Source organism: Toxorhynchites rutilus, chromosome 1 (genome assembly GCF_029784135.1).
Source record: "Toxorhynchites rutilus septentrionalis strain SRP chromosome 1, ASM2978413v1, whole genome shotgun sequence".
Taxonomy (NCBI): domain Eukaryota; kingdom Metazoa; phylum Arthropoda; class Insecta; order Diptera; family Culicidae; genus Toxorhynchites; species Toxorhynchites rutilus.
In genome coordinates, this window is record NC_073744.1 from 93,684,591 (window position 1) to 93,700,638 (window position 16,048).

The following is a 16,048-nucleotide window of genomic DNA, read 5'->3' on the forward strand; positions in this document are numbered from 1 at the left end:
GAATCTCGCTTACAAAGTACACAAAGGGCACATTTATTGCTTCCATTCCTCTGGTTACTGATGTGTGCATTAGAGCCGATAATGACAAGTGGCGTTTTCCTCTCCGTTTTTGTTGTTGACACATTTGGACGAATGAGTGCAGTTTGAGACGAACACAGTTTATCCTTATCCCCAATCCGGATCCGGATCTTCTATGATATTAGTGAAAATGCAACACACGAGCTTGTATATTGTAACAACAAAACATTTATTTTGTTAAAAAATAATTCATATATATTCAATATTTATATGTTACAACCCCGGCCAAATTCATCCGAACCGGGCCGCAGATTTTTCAGATTTGCTTTTTCTTCCTTTCTTTTCTAAATTTTGATAATTTTATGTTACGCTGCATAGAATATAAAAATCAAAATTACAATAATCAATAGACATTATAATAAGAATGATAAAAACAGACAAATGCTAACTAAAAGCTATCTCTTACGCGTTTGTTCTTTTTTTTTCTTTTTCTTTTGTTTGCCTGTGTGTGGGTATGTGCTTTATCCAATTCCGGTAGCGGCCTGTGGGCATGTATTCAGTCAGGGATGCCTCTCAAAACAAAAGTCACAAAAAGCAAGACTAAAACAAGGCTTATCTATGATAAGTGATGTGTTCTAAATGGCGCGAATAAATATTTCCAATCAAATTAAGCAACATATTTTGGACCAATTTTCAACGGTCAGTTCTTGAACACAAAATTGAATTACTACACAGAGCAGAACCCTTCCGCGCATATACTCTCACAGCATCTACCGGAACCCGCACATGGATAGATTTTACTTGGTTTGTTTTCCAATGGCCAGCTATCATAATAAATCATAACGACGAAAAAAGAACATGCCTTGCCAAACATAATGAAAATTGTCTAAAACATTCACTGCTTACATTTTTCTAGAGTAATATAAATTAAAATCACAAATTTTACGTTTTTTGTATACTCAGTATGATTTTCTTTGTTTGCTTGTTACTTCTTTTTTTTTAATTATTGTTTTTCAAGCGGAAGGGAGTGTTCCCCATGCTCGAGTCTGATATTCTTACGATTCAAACTAAAATGCCCATATAGCTTGTTCTTCCCATCATCATCATCATTTTTTTTTGTTCGCTGTTGTATCCTGATACAAGAAGAATTCATTGTTTTTTTTTGTATGTCCGCTAGAAGCGAGTTTAGCTATTTCTTACATGAGAATGATTTTAGGTTATCTTCTCTTTTTGCTTAATTATTCATAGATTGAGTTAATTTAAATATACTTTTTTTTATTACATACTTACAAAAAATATTTCAATAATAAAATATTTTTGTTCTTCCCCTTAGTTTGTTTTTGTTTTGTTATCCGTTTCATTTAAATATAGTTCGTATACGCATTTCATCATGTTAAGTTTAGATCTCAACTTATAAACTATCTAGGTAAATTGTATATAAGGTTGGATTTTTCTTTTGCTTAGCACTCCTTGAATGTTGGTTCAACGGAGAAACATTGGTACAAACTCTAGTTTTCGTTTAAATTTACTTTACACTCAACTTGTGTCTGATGCTTCCTTCGTTCAGTATTGACTCATCGTCACTGCCAGAAGCCAGCAAATCGTCGTGTGAACGTGAAATATAAACTCAACAGATTTCAAAACGAAAAAGTATCCCATGAAAAGTTAGAAATGTAACTTCTCATACTAATAAGCGAGAAATACACTTTTAGTTTTAGCGCAGAAGCATTACAATTTAGGTCAGTGAATCACGATTTGATTGAATTTTTCTTGTTGTTGTTGTCACGTGAGTATACTATGTATATCTATTTAATAGTCTCTGCCCATATAGAATCGTTATATCGATGCCCCTCTTGCTCAGGTGGTATACATTGTGTACGCTTCAATTCTTGCAATAGCATTGAAACGATACGCTTAAAAAGTGACATCGCAGGTGACATCGAAAAAAAATATAACCAGTTTGTTCAGCACAGGAAAAACAAAAACAACTGTGATGAGATATAGATGTAGCTTACGTACAATTGAGGATTCCAAATCGTATACATTAGTTTGTCGTATTCTACATGTGTCGTCACCTATCCACCGTATTTCGGCTAGATCAAAAGAGTAGTATTTGAGAAACCGAACGGCGAGATATCGGCTCTGAAGATTACTATTACGAGAGAAAAATAAAATTTCAGTCACATATAATTTACGTATATCGTCTGTGTTCATCCTTAAATGAATGTATCATCTTTTTGTTTCGTTTAGCTCACCAACATGTACTACCCTTTCTCAATGGGTAGAAACAGGTATTGGTAGAACAAATGAACTATGCGAAAAATCATAAATTTGTTCTAGATTTTCCGCGAAATATGAGTGATTTTGCCTTATATTTATATAAATCTATGCTTCTAGAAGTTGGAAATAGGAGATACTATGTCGCAATAATATAACACACACTCTCTCCCTCTCTATCTGTATGATTTCCGGAAGCAAACTGCTTCCGCATTCGATGATCTTTTTTTCCGCTAATCGACGGAAGAGATTCTTCAATTCCAATAGTGTGGAAAGGATAAAGGTTGTAACAAAACAAAAAGTAGAATATCAACAAAGCCTACTTAGTTGGCCCTGCCGTGTTTGTCACAAAGTTATCGTTTAATTCGAATGAAAATAAGAGAAAAAAAATTGACTATTGGGTCTAGAGGAAAAATAATACACAACAGAATACCTTGTCATAGAAGAAAAATACATTTATACATGCAAAAACGGAACCATTTGACAACAATGTGCGATTGATTAGCACACTGGATGTGTGTGTGTGTGTGGTGATGCTTGTAGTGCAGCGCGCGTTTTATTGAGCAAATTTATCGTAGGAACCTGCGAGCGCAATTTTTTATTCCGTAAAATCATGACCAACCATGCACAAAACTCAACGAATAGTTTGCGTTTTCGCTGAATTGAAATGGAAAACCGCCGCAGCCGTCGGGGTACCAAAATCCTTACTATTCGATTATTCTGTGAAAATATAGGTGTATTGGAAGTGTATGTGATGTAAATGGTTAGCCATGTCAGGCACGTGTACACACACACGCGCGCATTGTTGCCAAATCATTCCGGGTATTTAAATTGGCGAGCTATATGGGCCTCTTGCAAAAACGAAGGTTACATGCTATATTTGCTTCATATTTTTTTCCTGGCTTTTTCCTTAACAGCTGATTTATGTTGTTTCCTCCAACAAAATTAGAAATTGTTTGTTTTTTTAATAAATTTTCAATTCTCATACTTTAATTACGTATATAAAGTTGCGTTTTATAATCTATACAGATTCGTACGTCTTTGCCGTATAATTTCTTCATTTTTGCATTCGTAATTAAGATGTAGTATTACAATTCTTTTTCCTGCTCTTCTACTTTGAACGCTGTTGAAATTCAACTGTTTGCAGCACGTACAGAATCCACAACAATCCATTCAAATTGTCTGATTTATGCAATTTATTTCTCTCTTTTTTCCTCTCTCTCTCGCTCTCGCTCACTGTTTTCAAGCTTTGTTATGGACAGGATTCATGGTTCGAGGCATTGTTATATGCTAGATGAAAAACGAGATTATACATACACACAAGGGAAGCATTGCACCTGAGCCGTGTGATTGTTTGCACTCACAGACTTGTTTCCTAGTCTTCTTTTTTTTTTGCGCTGTCACCATTGTTTGTATTGTTTCTCTCCGTTTTTCTCTCTGTGAAACATGCACACTTATCATACATCCGTTCTTAAACTTTGTTTTTTTTTGGTTTCATTATCCGTATCCAGACGTTTTGAACACATGGATTTTCAATTCCTCATGCGACGAGTTGTGTGTCCTGGACTGTAACTGTAGCTTCTGTACATACTGCAAACTTCATTAATCATCTCAGTAGTGCGTTAATAACTTGTAAGATGTTAATGCAGATTTTCATTGGCGTATACGAGTTTACTAGCGTTTTTTTCTTCTCTAAACTGGAAATTTTGAATCAATGCTAACGGATTTTCGCTTTATTTTTTTTGGTAATATTGTTATTAATTTGTTGATCTAGAGTAGTACATTCAAGCATAGTCAGCGCGATCTCAAGCGAAGTTCTGGCCATTATCCCAGGGCATTGTGAGCACCCGCTTCGTTTTTGCAAGAAGGTCATAGTCGTACTACGAACATGGGTGCACCACCGCATTGTAGCTCGCCAATATAGGACCATGTGCTCCCGCGAAGGGGGTACTCACAACGTCTGGTGTGCTAGCTCCATCTGTATGTGATGTTGAATCTGCATTACTTCTACCCTCGCCATTGGCACCGCCTAGCTCAGGTGGTTTGGTGGTGTCCCGTTCGTCAATCACTAAATCTATTGGCATTTTACCCTTTAAACATGAAATATATCGATGACAGAAATTATCGCATAATTCGTGCACCTGTAAGAGAAGTTAGAGATGGGAAACATAGTGTCAGTCGGGTTTTGGGTTCTCCGGTATTTCAATGCAATATATTAAAGCTTTCCTCCAGTCAGTCAGTCAGTCGGCTGTACCTTCTTTAACGACGATGAGAGAATTGATTGTTACCCTCTTGGGTGGCAAATATTCGTTCTGATCAAGAATCACGATCAACTCGATCATCACAATAAGAGGAGCGTTCAGTCTATTAAAGGGCAACTGAAAACTACCGTCGGCTATCCTTGGAGACGTCGTCAGTCCGTATTTTATTATTCGTTGATACCCGCCGCACTTTCGGCGAGCGACCACGTTGCATGTTCGGATATATTTTCTTTTCAATAAAAATGACAATTCATAAAGGAGAATAGAGTGGAACAGATAGAACAGAAATCACAAGTCATGCAACATTTTTGACGATCACCGTGCGATAATCAAGAACCTCACGCTGGAAACAACATTACAACCGTCATTTGCACTCTGCTAACACAACAGGTGAGGAACACAGCACACCTCGTGTTGGCCCCAAAACATTGTTCTCGGACTAGTTTTTTTGTGGTTGTGCAGCACAACGCTAACCCCGTCTCAGTTGATGCATCATCACACGTCAGCGCGAGATTAGGCGAGAGAAAACTCTAAACTATTTCACTGACTGGACACAACGGCAATTCACGCGGAGGTCGTCTTGCGCCTTGCGTTGTCTTTCTATGGTCGCCATCTCGCTGAATGACGCGCACCAAATTCAGGAAAAAAAACGAGCGGTTGGTCCCTACACTTCGTAGACATGTGTTTTTCATTTTTTGAATGTTTGAGCACTTTAAACAGGGTTGTCTGTTTGTTATTCCTTTGTTTACATTCCGTGTTTACCGCGCATGAACTGTGCAGCACATTATTTGGGTGCAACTGCAATGCCCCCTTTAACGTGCAATACAAATCAACATTAGTGAGGCGCTTTAGGTGGATGCAAGGAACGAATGCTAGATCGAATCGTATATCGCTAGCAAATATGACCGAATTTGACGAATGATTATGGCTTCGCTTAAGAGTTCAGCCTGCCCCAATGTTACCCCTCAAAAGATCGCCCTAACACATCCGTAGAAGTACAGAAAACACCCAAAAAATCTTGATCTTGTTTTTATACATTCAAATGTATGCACAATCTGTTATTCTCGTTCCTTTTTTGTATTCACTGCCTCATTTTGGAATCGAGGAGCATTTTTACCTCCGGCATCAAATCAGCAAGCGAATTTGCATACTCGCACTGATGAGAGACACACATCAGAGTCATTGCAGCAGCACCTCATGCTCTGTGCACACGATCATTCTTCATAGATTTTTTTACTTCCCATATTGCTTTCGGGGACAAATTGTCCTCCGAACATTGGCCAGAGCATATTCTAATTGCGATCGCGGCGAAACAACCGACTCGCGAATCGAAGTGCCGATGACTCCCAGTGTCAACTCGCGGCGGCTTGTTATGAGCCATAATCTCAGAAAAGCTCAAGTGAAAAGACACATATTTTTGTTCTTTTTTTTCAATACACAGTTTTATTTCGGGGTGCCACCAAAAAAATGCTGGTTAAAGCGAAAGCGAAGCGAAGATTAACCTTGCTTAGGTTTCGGTTCGCCTTATATGACGTTTTAATTTTATCTTTTACAGATTCTAACATTTTTGAAAACTGAATTCCTTGTTCGCCTCGGAACTTTTCAAGCTTCTTTGTTTCGCTGGTGGTTTCTTTATCTCTTCGCACGTTTGCGTTGCCTTCACAAATGGAAGAGATCGGAAAAAATCTGTTTGATTTGAATTTGTTATTCAGACGCTTACAGAGACGGACGCGGACGATCCTCTCAGTTGATTCGTTACAACTGATTTTTGTCTTTTTCCCTGCCCAGGATTGTCTCCGGTTTTTTTTTTCCTCTTGATCGGATGAATCCAAAAACACAGTGGGGTGGGATACTGCGAGACATATTCAAATATAAGATATTATTTGGATTTCCCATAAATATCAATATCTTCCAGGCACAAACCCCGTGATTATGTTTCTCCCATAGGAGGTTTCGATCTTTATAATGAAAAGTTTGGCGAGAAGAAGAAGCAGCAGAAGAAGGAGAAGAATAAGAAGAAGTAAATAGATTCACGGATAGATGTATCCCAAATTTACGAGTTGATATTTTACATTTTTGTGGAACCCACGTCCAGTGAGCCGAGTCCACGATTTAATGGGCATAGAGATCAATAGTGAACTGACCATGCCGTGTATGTGCGTGTGTGTGTGTGCTATTGGTCCAAATTTATTCATAACCAGTTTTAACCTGAGCACACTGTCAGATGATAACAAAACTTTGGTCAGATGAATCATACTGGCGACGACCACAGCGTGGCATCAGTGGCACTCGTAAGTAAGGCAAAAGAGAGGGAAAAAATAAAAGCGATGGATATTAAGTCTTGGTTATTTATTATCTAAGAAACCCGGAAAATTAAAATCTCGTAAATGTGTCTCATGGTGATGAACGAAAATTCGAAACATAAGAAGAACCACACCGTAAATGAATGAATATTTTACGACATTTTCCGCTTCAGATCTATTCTCATGAGTTTCTTTTTTTTTCTCATTTTCCAACAGCGACTAGTTGAAAGAGTCGATAGTTGGGGTTAATGATCGAAAACTCCGCACGTTATTCTCAATCCAATTTAAACTGGAGTGTGATTCGAACTTCCTGGAGTCGTTTCCAGATCGAAATATATCGATAAAACAAATAAAATTAAATGTGGGCTAACCATAATCGGGTTGGTTGACTCTACAATCGCCCGAATTTTGATCGTACTTGCGCATCCGTGGACGATAATTTAGGCCACCTTTTGTGTTAGCTTCAAATGTATTCCAAACCTCTAATGCCAGCTGAACAGAACAGAACCCGGCGTTTGGGCTAAAAACTGAAACCCCTGCGAAATTCAGTATAGTGTGAAACAATTATCTGGAAACCATCTTCAAGCTATGTGGTTTGGGATGTGCATTATAAACACGCCAGGGCCAACATTAAAACGAACAAATTTGATGAAGATTGGTGATAATTTAAATTTTATTAATATGATAATAGGAATAACTACAACATTAGAGCCGAAAAAAGCTCAAACGATCACCAGGAAAGATACATTAGCGTTGGTGGATAACTCTGGCAGTGAGGGTAACTTGCTATAAGTCAGTCAGCTGCCCCAAAAAAGTGGGAACGTTTCTATATAATAGACGGACACACCTTTTTTCTTCATCCATCGATTGTCTTTTTGACAAGGGTTCGTGTATTTAGCTTCCCTGGCTACGTTCGTAAATATTACAATTTAGACGAATGGTGAGCACACATTCTATTCTTCGTCATTTTTAGCTTTCGTGCTGGTGAAAAAAAACCGGTCCCGGCAAACAAGAAAGCTCCGAAAAAATGAAAAACAAGAAAAAACAATAACACTGAAGACGAAGACATATCCAACCACCAAAAGCAGGTTGCGGAAATCGTGCACTCCTTCCTCGGCCACATTTTTCCTTCCAGAAGGTATACTGAACCGATAAAATATTTTACGTATCATTTCTTTAATATATTCATACATAAAACAGCTTAGCGTTTCTTCTTTCCCCTTTGCGATATATACTTTCTCGCTCTCGGCTAGTTTTCGGGAACATTGCGTTAAACAGTTTTACCTCATTCGAACTGCTATTGGCGAAACTCATGACAAATTATGTAAATCAACAGGGTTGATGAATTAATGTATGCAATGGGTGCATATTATTTGTAATGTTCCTCTTCTATTCTTCAAACACATACACACACACACACACCAATACACACACTGGCTATCATAAGATTCATTTCACATCAGGCAGCGCCTACTAGTGAAGTGCCGCCATTGAAGTTTAACCAAGTAACCGTAGCTATAGTCACTACGAAACACATTGTGTTTTCTGATACCAAAAAGACAAAACAAAGCAGCCCTGGTTCAATTAGGCGCAAAATTAGGAACATTCTCCTAGTTCGAGCAAAGCCCCCAAGTAACAACTTACAAAATTGTTTGGATAGCACCCGGAGGAAACGATGTCCAACAATAAGAATATTATTTATGGTAGTAAAATTTACGCACTGAGAAAAAATATATGTGCACTTTCGGTGTGGAAAAAAAACTCACATAAAACCGTGTCCGTCTTGATTCACAAATGCTAATGCAAAGTGATTAGTACCAAAAATTTGTAATCATAAAATTAATTTCCATTTTTATTTCCACCCAAAAATATACCGAAGCGCGTTGTTCGTTCATTGTCTAATTTGTATTTTATATCGCTCACCTAAAGCGTTCTCAAAAGCGTTGATCGGGGAGGGGGAAAGGGGAATTGAAGGGAAAATAGATCTCACCTGTGCGATGATGTGTTTGATGAGCCGGCCGGTGGTGTTTCCCGAGTAGAAAGAAATGTTTAATTGATAAGGCAGATGTGCTCAGCCAGTTGCTTTCAACCGGAAGAAGGCTATCCAAAAGTCAGCATTCCGGCACAGTGCATTAAACGAACCAAAAACCCCCGATCGAAACACAAGTGGCGCACGTTTCCATATTTAATTCAATTAAAGAAATTAATATATTTGCCTACAACACGTTGTGAGCTCCGCGTAACACTGTAAACAAAGACGACTGAAGAATTGTAAGGGTTATAAAATTTTATGGCACCCGATGTTGCATTCTTGGCAAGGGCACAGGGAGTTTGGTACGACAACGTTGTAAAAATGATATAAAAGTATACATTCAATTCTCTCTCTGTCATAGGCAATTAATTTATTTATTAGTCCTCTGCTAGTATTAACGGTGCGAGTAGTTTGTCTAGTGTCAAAGGGAGAGCCCAGATATGTCGCATTCAGTTAGGATGTTTTCTGGAGTTGCAAAAGATAATAAATGTGAAGGTTGAATGACTTACTTTTTCGAGCTCTAGGAGGTGAAACCGTAGCACTTGGATAGCCTGCACCATCTATAAGGAAGATCGAAAAGAATGTTTATTAACACGATCGTAAAAATGTGAGGATGAAATTGTGAAAAAAAATAACAACCGAATGTGGTGTTACCCAATTTTATTAGACAATTGATCATAATCTAGTGATTCATGAATAGTATAAATATTCTACTATTTTCTCTCACTACACGAGATGGACTGTTTCATAACAACAAAAACAATCTTCGACTTTCTTCTGTTGAAAACATCTACAAAAAAAAGGTTTAGAAACACTTGGGCATGTTTAATACTTACTAATGAGTCTACTTCGGGGTCCGCCACATAGTAGGGTTTTTCTTGTCGTATCTGCAGATGCATAACCAAAAAAAGAGAAAAAAAGAAAATCATTAATCAATCATAATTATGATCTGTAATCAAATTCTCCTCACGACGGGCATGCAGAGAGTTCGAAGGTGTTCGACGAATGAAGAGAGGGATAGGCCCCGCAGCGCAACAGCATGATGCGCCGCATAGAGTCGATCGCGAAGCTTACAATCAATCACAGCCAACTGAGATCAAGAGCCATATACCTACTATGAACAAAAAAAACTTCATGTTTATTCTTCGACACTCATTTTCTCCTGTAGTGCTAGGGAACGCTCTGAAGCGAGAAAAGAGTTCAATACCGCAGTTTCTTGCTATTGTCATCTACTTGTTCCAAAGCAAACAGGGCATACTGAAGAGTGTATTTTAATATACTACCTTCTTTCCCTACACTAGTTCTGCGTCCATTGTGAAAATCATAAATTCACTAGGTTATGAATAACTTAAAGTTTAACGCACTAACGCTACTGTTCCATGTTTAACAATTTTTCAGCAACAAAGTTGCATTTCTTATATGGAAATGTGTTGTAAAAGGATGTTACGTTTCAGTCTGCTTTTAAAATAACTTCCATGTTATTGCATGAATTTAGAGTACTTTTTTGTGTATATGTTCATCGGTTGCGGCATTTCGGCAAAACGATTGCTCAGCCAAAACACATCCCAACGTTGGAACTTCCATCGCTAAAGCAATAACGTGACCACGAACCGTCATGAAATTTCGACAGAACGTCAGTGGAAGATGTACCTGTCAACACAGGCAGCGATCAAGATGTGGCGCCACTATAATGTGTGTGTGTTCTTAGATTGTAATTTTTTGTTTCCCTTCATGTACGGAAAGCAAAAAAAATGCACATGAAGTGAATTTTAAAACACCATAAGTAAAATATTTTAGCGGAAAAAATTTCAAGCAAATATCCTTTGTAGAGTTTTGTTCCCGAACAAATAAAAACGACAAACATGGAAATACAAAGAAGATTTCTGCCTGTACTGTATAACCAATAGCACATGCTGCATAAAAAATAATCCCAGAATGGTTGTACTTTCTAGTAAACAGTACAGGGGAACTTCGATATAACGTCACTCGATATAACGTACACATTTTCAATGTGTAAAGAATCTTTTCGGAATAGATACATGTCAATCTCACAGATTCAACAAAGGTCACTTAGTGGTCTGTGTATAGGTTCCCGACTTTCAATCAGAATATTGGACATCCAGTTCGGCGGAAAAGTTCATAAGGTTGACGTCTAGATGGCGCCTCTTGCACAAATCTACTTGACTATCACAAAGCACCATCTTTCAATGGATACGTGTCAAAATTTGACAGCATTCGGTCGATTGGTTCGTGAGTTACAGTATTGTGAGTGAAGCAACTTTTGTTATTGGGAAAAAATGAAAAAATCACAACTCAATGAAAACGATGGCAAAATTGCATGAATTGGGCTTCGAATTGCTTCCGCATCCACCGTATTCTCCAGATCTGGCCCCCAGCGACCATTTTCTATTCGCAGACCTAAAGAGAATGCTCGCTGGCAAGAAATTTAAGACCGATGATGAAGTGATTACCGAAACTGAGGCCTATTTTGAGGAAAAATCGAAAGAGTACTAAAAAATGGTATCGATAAGTTACATGATCGTTATAATCGCTGTATCGCTCTCGAAGACAATTATGTTGAATAATAAAATTGAAATTTTCAAACAAAATAGTTTTACTGTGTTACGTTACAAACTTTTCAGCCGAACTGTTATATATATCTGAAAACAAAGTCAGAACATTCCTATGAAATTTGCCTTGTTGCATTGCATGCTCTGCAATATGGCTTGAACACTTGTGTTGAAGAATAAAGGTGCAAGCGGTCATTTTATCTATTCACCCTTAAGGTTTCATTCAGTTAGATTTCGGAATCACCGTTCATTTTATAGCAGCGGTTATAGTAGGCGTATCTCAAATATTTTGACAGCAAATTTTTTGGAAAACCTGTTTCTTTCGACGGTGAATATTACAGTTGATCTATTTTGTTTTGAAAAGCTAAAACGTTTTCGTGAACCAGCAACAGCCGAAAAACGCGCTCGTAAATTGTACAACAAGGTTTTGACGAAGAACGAAGGATGCATACTGAAGGATGACGAAACGTACGTGAAGATGGATTTTAGACAGGTCCAAGGCCTGAAATTCTATAAGACCACTACTAGAGGACACGTTCCCAGCAAATTTAAGTTCGTTTTCGCTGATAAATTTGCCAGAACGTTCTTGATTCGGCAAGGGGTTTGCAGCTGTGGACAGAAAACCAAGGTTCTCATCACAAACATGACAATGTACTCAAAAATGTATAGGAGATAGTGCCTGCAGAAACGTCCGATGAAGTTTTGGCTCGACTCGGGATGTGCAGACATGAAGAAATCGTGGAAAAAATGGGCGCAAAAGTTGACCAAAAGAGAGTTCAAACTTTGATGGAAGTATCCTTTTCTTCGGATACTTCCATCAAAGTTTGAACTCTCTTTTGCGAAAATTTATCAAAACTGTGACGGAATATTTGTTTCAATGTTTTTAAAAGAAAAATAAATCATCTATCTTTAACCAATCCCGAGATACAGCTGGTTTTGTGATTCCGAATTCTAAATAATGATCCAAGCTTTAATCAACAGTGTGGGGGGAAACATCATGAAAAAAGTTGGTTTCATCTTCTAGTTGAACGATTTCATCATTATTTACTAAGCTTACTCAAATAGCAACACAATAAAGTAATATAAGCTATGTTCGTAGGTTCTTTATTATGCTTCGAAATAAGGTACGACTCGATACAACGTACAATTTTGAAAGTGAAAGTACGTTATATCGAAGTTCCCCTGTATTGCAATTTGGTATCGGCATAAGTATCGACAATTCCCATCCCGTCATTTAGCAATTACACACCATTCGGGTAATAAAACAATAGCTAGGGTCACATAAAAAGCAAACAGCAATAAAAGCATATACCTTGACTTTGCTGGCAGAGTGTAGGTTGGCGTTGAACGACTTACAAACTTTTTCCTTACATTTATGATGAACGCTGTCCCTTCACTCGAATATATGAACCCGTTTATTATGACAATTGTGTTTAGAAAGCTCACGAAAAAAAAGGTGGTATACAATTTTCGACAATTAAGTGAAAATCTGAACAAACACATATGCACATTTTGTCAAAATCCTAATCTCATTATAAACCCATGATATTTTTTTTCTACTGAAAACGTTTAATCTTTCTGAGAACCCCTGCGGCGCGAACCCCTTAAATCCCAACTCCAGTAAGACAGTCCTTAAATTCATCTTTGAGGCCTCTGAATTGGATTTGGGTTTTTTTTTTCTTCTTCGTGCTCACTTTCTCCATACCGTCGTCGTGAAGATCTGCTGCCAGGAACAAAATCGAAAAAAGAACAAAGCCGTATAGAATTTCGAACTATTACAATTGAGCAGATTGTATTCCACATTTTTCTGTTTGTACTTTTCTGTGCCATGCCACCAGGATGCGGATTTGGGATGAGCGACATCAAACTGCGCATTCTCGCAACAACAGTCCTTGGAACGAGACTTTTTGTATGTCTTCTGCTTCATTTTTTTTTCTTAGCGTTCCAAAATATGTGCGATGTAACGAGAGCATTACATGCATAGAAACAGTCAGTCAGAATGAGAGGGGACGAGGCAGGTTCGGAAAGGTCACATTTCTTGTGATCGTGCAAGGGATCACACGATGGCTGCTCTTATAGGATTCACAGAATCCGGCATCTGTTCTATTCCATGCCACCCCATATGAGACTTGGCTGGGTTGTATACATAGAAATAGTTACGAAAAGATTGAGACGATTTTCATACTTTCACAAAATGTGATGTTTGAACGATGGTTGAGTCAAGTTAGGTGGAATATCTGGATAATCTATCGTTGAATTATCTAGTAAAGTCATGATTGCGTTGTTTGAAGCAATATATAAACAAACTAGTTCATCACTGGGAACCATAATAAGCTAGGGAGCGGTGACAGATTTTAAGGGCGTTAAATGCCGTTGCTGACAATTACGATTGACTCGGTGTTGACTGATGCCTTCCACGTGCTTTTTTCACTACCCAAAATGTATACTTTCCGTATGTGTTTCGACCAGAAATGGTGTTTTTTTTACCACAGTGCTTATTGGAAATGTGAGTATCAACGAGAATCTGACATTTTCAGTTACTTATCCTCAGTCTAGCTTGTTGTTTAGTTTGATAACATCGATTGCGTTGAGTGGTCGCAAATTGGCCTTTGCATTCTAAGATTTATGCAAACTAATCAACAAATCGATGAACCTGAGGTGAATGTACGAGTACCGAGTCAACGATGCCAAAAAAGTTCAGTGATCATTTGGATTGCCGCATTTCAATCCAATTTTGAATAATGTCGCTCTTGTTAGAAAACAAACATAGACTATATTTCATCGCATGTATAGTTTGAACAGAAAAAAACGTGTCCCAACGTCCGAGGTGAAGCTCTGCCAATTTAGAATCGTTACGCTTCTTTTTGTTCAGTAACTTTGCTACGAGTGGCTGGTTCTGCAATCTTTGACTGCAGTTTGTTCAAAAATTCTATCTTCTGAAATCCTATGTGAAGGATCGGTTACAGCAATCGCAAAGGAGTTAAAATGACCAAAACCACCGTCTGCGCAGTGCTAAACATTTCAAGAAACTTTTGTCTGTTCCCTGGAAGGCTCGGTCGAGGCTTCGAAACGATACAGTAGAGCGGAAACAGCGTCAGAGCGTCAAAAAGACTTTCAAAGCGAATCCAGGACTTTTGGACTTGAACGTGGCTAACAAATTTGGTGCTGGTGCTCGCAGTGCAGTTACGATTATACGCATTCGTAAAGCAAAACAATACGGCAAAAAACTTTGGCCCGAAAGCTGTATGACCAGGTGCTGGCCAAATTCAACGAATGGATTCTTATGGAAAATGAAACAATGTTAAATGGGACTCGTTAGCGGATAAGTTGACCGTCAAGCTGATGATCTGCCAGGGTATTTGCAGGTGTGCCCGGAAGACCCCTGTTTTTCATCACAACCAATCACCAACCAACGAAAACGAAAAAATGGGTTAAACGCTCCTCCGTTACCCACACCCAAACTAGCGTTGACAGAAAACATATCATTCTTGGCAGAAAAGATGTTTTTCTTGTGTCAAGGCGTCATATGCACAAATAAAACCACCTGTTTTAAGAGTGTTAAAATGCTTGTATGTCTCATTCGATCAGTCTGATCAGTCCGAGTGTCAGATTGGAATTGTACAAAAAAAACCCCAAACGATGCCAAGCAGGGATTGTAAAGCATTTTCACATGACCACGCTATCCACATTATAAAATGAATTGGATCTTATTAGTCTACACAGCGGATTAAAAATCCCAAAACCCATATTGTATTTTGAAACTAAGATAAATACAGAACATTCTCTTCCGACAATATTTGATTCTTAATCAGATTGTTTCTGATACAACAGTTTGAAAAGTCCACCGTTCCAGTTTCACACCACGAGACAAAGTAACCGTAAACGAACGATTATCCCAAAACGTGTTAACTAACAGTTCGGCCGAAAAGTTCATAAGACTGACGTCTAAACGGCGCTTCTTGCAAAAATCTACTTGACTGTCACAAAGCACCATCTTTCAATGGATACGTGTCAAAATTTGACAGCAATCGGTCGATTGGTTCGTGAGTCACAGCATTGAGAGTGAAGCAACTCTTGTTTGTGAAAAAATGGAAAAATCACAAATCAATGAAATCGATGGCAAAATTGCATTAATTCGAACTGCTTCCGTTATTGTGACTCACGAATCTACCCAACTTTTAGTGGTGCTCTACCAGGCCATGCGTCATCGACCAGAATAAATGGTAATCGGAAAGAGCGAATGAATAATATGACGGGTGTGGTACAACGTCCCATCGAAGTGTTTTCTCGCAAGCTTCAACGACTTGAGCAACATGTGGCCGTGCGTTGTTGTGCAGAAAAATTACCTTATCGCGTCTTTGCGGTCATTCTGCGGTCGTTTTTCCTTCAATGATCGATTCATACACATAATTTGTATTCAGCAGTGAACCCTTGTGACGGTTTCGTTTTAACAACTCGTGATATACAACGCCGAGTTGCTCCCTCCAAATACCGACATGAGCTTCACACCCTGGATGTGTGACTTAGCCGTCGATCTTGGTTGATGACCGCGGTAACTTCAGGATTTTCATCTCCTTGGGTTGTTAT

At 38.3% G+C, this 16,048-nt stretch overlaps 1 protein-coding gene across 1 annotated transcript in view; it reads right to left on the reverse strand.

Moving 5' to 3' along the window:
- Positions 1-223: 223 nt before the first annotated feature.
- Positions 224-16,048, reverse strand: part of LOC129769714 (homeobox protein homothorax) — a 41,796-nt gene continuing 25,971 nt past the window's right edge. Inside the window, exons 4-6 of the mRNA XM_055772151.1 lie at positions 9,728-9,778; positions 9,401-9,451; positions 224-4,436 (exon numbers count right to left, since the gene is read on the reverse strand). Of these exons, the coding sequence (XP_055628126.1) occupies positions 4,176-4,436; positions 9,401-9,451; positions 9,728-9,778 (363 nt within the window). The 3' untranslated portion in view covers positions 224-4,175. The remainder of the gene's footprint in view (positions 4,437-9,400; positions 9,452-9,727; positions 9,779-16,048) is intronic.